This window comes from Notolabrus celidotus, chromosome 1 (genome assembly GCF_009762535.1).
Source record: "Notolabrus celidotus isolate fNotCel1 chromosome 1, fNotCel1.pri, whole genome shotgun sequence".
NCBI lineage: Eukaryota > Metazoa > Chordata > Actinopteri > Labriformes > Labridae > Notolabrus > Notolabrus celidotus.
In genome coordinates, this window is record NC_048272.1 from 12,749,801 (window position 1) to 12,753,479 (window position 3,679).

Consider the following 3,679-nt stretch of genomic DNA (forward strand, 5'->3'; position numbering starts at 1 on the left):
AACTCCACATTAGAACTAATAAATAAGAAAAAAATCTTAATTTAAGCATTTTATTTTATTTTTTGGCTGGCTTCAAACCATCTTGCATTTTGTTTCCCAGGCATTATTTTTCCTGCAGGATGCAAGATAATCTTCCACGTGTATAATTTAAGACATAAATTAGGTTATTTATGTAAATATGAAATTAAATTAGACATTGTAAGAAGCAAACAGCAAACAAAAGTGAAAATGGCAAATCTTTTACATCAGAATGTCTTTGGAAACAAGAGGCACTGAGTAAGACCGTCCATTGATTGTCTTCAGAATAATGAATAAGTATCAAAGTACAGCTGTAAATCAGATTTTTCTCAAGGCATGCAATGCTCCATCAACTCCATCATCCCAACCATAAGTCTCCTTTTAAACCTACTTTCCTTCTGCGGCTTTGGAGCTCTTTTCCTTCTGCTTTTGCAGATTAAATTTCCCCAGTGGTTTGTCTCATTTGAAAGGCAGAAAATGTGTGTAGAATAAATGTGTGCATTAGTGTGTTTACTTGAATGTATGTGTGCAGGCGTACTTCTGTATGTGTGTCTGCTTGCACGGATGCATTATGTATGATGGCACATTTGTTCATAGTTATGTCTGTGCATGTGTGTGTGCACGTTTGTTTGCAAGCACATCCCAGCTATAGTTGGTTGTATTTTTGTGTGCCTGTGTACATTTGTGCTTTGGTGTGTGTCTGCAGGCTTTTGCAGATGTGTCTATGTGTGTGTGTGTTTGTGTGTGTGGTCCAGAGAAAAGTGATTGCTACCTGCAACATGCTCAGTCATTTATTATATCAAGTCTTTTCAAACAAGGTAAGAAATCCTTTGAGTGTCTTGAAACAAAATACTGTCTTTCTTAGTTTAAAGGTGAATTTGTGTCTGAAAAAAACAAGCCCACCACGTCTCAAAAAGTAAACTTAATGAAGTCAGATCTCCAACAGTCCGCTGCTGTTCTCCACTCCATTAGGCGTGCCAGTCTTCTCATCTCCATTGGTGATTTGGTCAGCGACAGGATTGGTTTGGACAGCACTGGTGTTCAGCTCTGTGTTCTCTTCGCTCCGAGGGTCTGCATCCCCTTCCACAGATACAGCTTTCCCCTGCATGGCAGAATCAGCGTGGGTCTTCTGGTGCTTGGACAGGTGGTCGCTGCGTGTGAAGCGCTTGTTGCACAGTAGACAGGTGAACTTCTTCTCCCGTGTGTGGGTGCGAACGTGCCTCTCCAGTTCATCAGAGCGAGTGAAGCGTTTCCCGCAGAACAGCCAGTTGCAAACAAAGGGCCGCTCGCCAGTGTGCCAGCGCAGGTGGGCTTTGAGGTGAGAGGCCTTGTTGTAGACTTTCCCACAGCCAGGGATGTGGCAGCTGTGGACCGGTTTCTTCCTCAGAGAGGCAGCCGAGGCCCCCAGCCGCTCCAGCTCCTGGCAGTTGGGGCAGTCACATGAGGATCTTGTGGGCGCACCTCCTCCACTGTACCCTCCTGATCCCCTTCCAGGCTTCAGGCCCATGGGACTCTCAATCAGGCCTGCGCTTGGCACAGGCTTAGGCTTGTACATGTCCTGGGGCAGCATGTGCTGTGAGGGCTGGAGGAGGTGTGAGGAGGAGCCCAGCCCTACAGAGGGGTATGGAGCTGGGTTTAGTGGTGTAAAGTCGGTGCTGTAGCTGGAGAGCTGGGGACTTAGGGAGGCCTGGGGTGCTACAGGCTGCAGAGAGGCCTGAAGACCTCCATCTGTCTGGGACTGGGTTGCTGACAGCCAGTTGGAGTTGGGGTGGACGTCCCACCAGGAAGACGTTGCATTGGCAGGAGCTGCAGTGATACCTGGGTGAATACCGGCTTTATACCAGGAGCCATATGGGTGCGTCATATCCAGGGAGGTGTAGACGCTGGTGAGGCAGTCAGCCGTAGCGTGGGCCTTGGACACTAAAAGAGACGGGTCCTGGGAGACGGAGGTCTGGAAGGAGTGGGAGAAAGGGTTATACTCTGTAGTGTAGCCTCCGGCTGAAGGAGGGGGGCTTCCAGTTGGGGTAAGCAGCCCGCCGCCTCCTCCTCCAGCTGTGGTGAAGGAGCCAGTGTAGGAGTCCGCCAGACCACTGCCGTCTACGGTCCGTCCGTTCTTCGCTGTCTGCAGGTCAGAGGTCATGTTGTAGGGCTTCTTTACTGGAGTTGTGCTGCCGGTCTTACCGGGTGTAGCTGAATCCCTGACGGGGCTTGTGCTGCCAAACTTGTTACAGGTAGCAGTTAACATAGCCAGAGGACTGGAGCCATAGCGTGCGTCTTCCTGGGGAGGAGGAGACAGGGGAGAAAATGAGACTGTCTGTCTGCAGGAAATGGCTTCTTGCTGCTGCTTCTGTCAGTGTCAACTCTAATAAAAAACTTCTGTGTGAGTGCCACCGCCGGCTTTTCCTGCTCTCTAAGTTTTCAAAGTGGTCAGGCCAATTTCAGCCAGCGAATGTTTACTTTAGGGAAGGTTCTGCTCCGCTCAGCAAGAGAGGATTTCCCTGCTTTTTTGTTTCACTAAAACCTCTGTCAAGAGCTATTCTTAATTTAGAAATTATGTAAACTGTAAAGCTCTCTCTTCAGAGTACAGAAATATATATAATGTGCTGACATATATAGGTTCTGCATAATGAACCTAAACCTTGTTTCAGTTGTTTATGCTCTAGTGGTCACCCTGACATATAAGATAATAGAAAAGCTCATGGTCGATTGTATCTCAGTTATCTCCCTTTTGTTCCTTCTAATAGATTTACAATCCACTGACTTTCATCTCAATAAATCATTTGTTGTCCTATGACGTTTAAACACCAAATTTGTTGGGCCTTTTAGAAACAAAAAAAATGCCTTCTTAAGTCCACTAAAATTGTATTCTTTACATAGTTAAATTGTTTTAGATTTAACCCTTTTTTTAATTTCCCTTTTCAATGTAGGAGGAAATTGACACCACAGCGCAAACTAACAGAGATCTCCTTATTGCTACTGCAAACTGTACACGTGGATTTTACTAATGAAAGGTCACAGCTATATTTTTGTAACCTTTAAGTAGAACCTTCAAGCATTTCTGCTCTCTGTAGTTGTGCTTTAAATGTCACGTTACCTGCCATAGTTTCATTTGAACACTGATGTTGTGATTCTATGTAGAGTTAACATCTTGTTAACCTGTACATTTCAAATCAAACAAACTCCATCTCCTTTAATCCCAGCCTTTCACTTTGAATAAGTATAAGTAGAAAATTGACCAGAATATAATATATACTTTAAGACTTTCCTTTCACGCTGACTCTCCATTCAGAGGTGATTAGTGGTTATCTCCTTCTCTAACAGTAAGCCCCTGGGGTCAGCCCTGTTTTAAGATTAATAATGTTTCATCACAGCCTTATTACTCCTCCTAGGCCTCTTGATCTCTCACTCTATAAACTGAAAAACTTTACAGTTTCTGATAACTATTGTTAAGGAGTGACATTTGTTCCCGCTTAAAGATTTAGATCTAGAGGAAATGTAAATACCTGGCTTTAAGGAGAACAGAGGTTAAGATGTAAGTTGTAAAGTTCCCAAACTCAGCAGCAGCCAGCAGCTCAGACTAAAGTACCTTTAAATTGCCAACAATCTTACTTTTGTAATGCACATTAAACCTACAATGATCCTGTTATGTAGATAATTTACA

At 44.5% G+C, this 3,679-nt stretch overlaps 1 protein-coding gene across 1 annotated transcript; it reads right to left on the reverse strand.

The window, feature by feature from the left end:
- Positions 1-787: 787 nt before the first annotated feature.
- sp7 (Sp7 transcription factor) lies at positions 788-2,320 on the reverse strand. Its single transcript, XM_034680441.1, has one exon. It carries the CDS (start codon positions 2,261-2,263, stop codon positions 950-952), a length of 1,314 nt encoding a protein of 437 aa, XP_034536332.1. The 5' UTR covers positions 2,264-2,320; the 3' UTR covers positions 788-949.
- Positions 2,321-3,679: the final 1,359 nt, after the last annotated feature.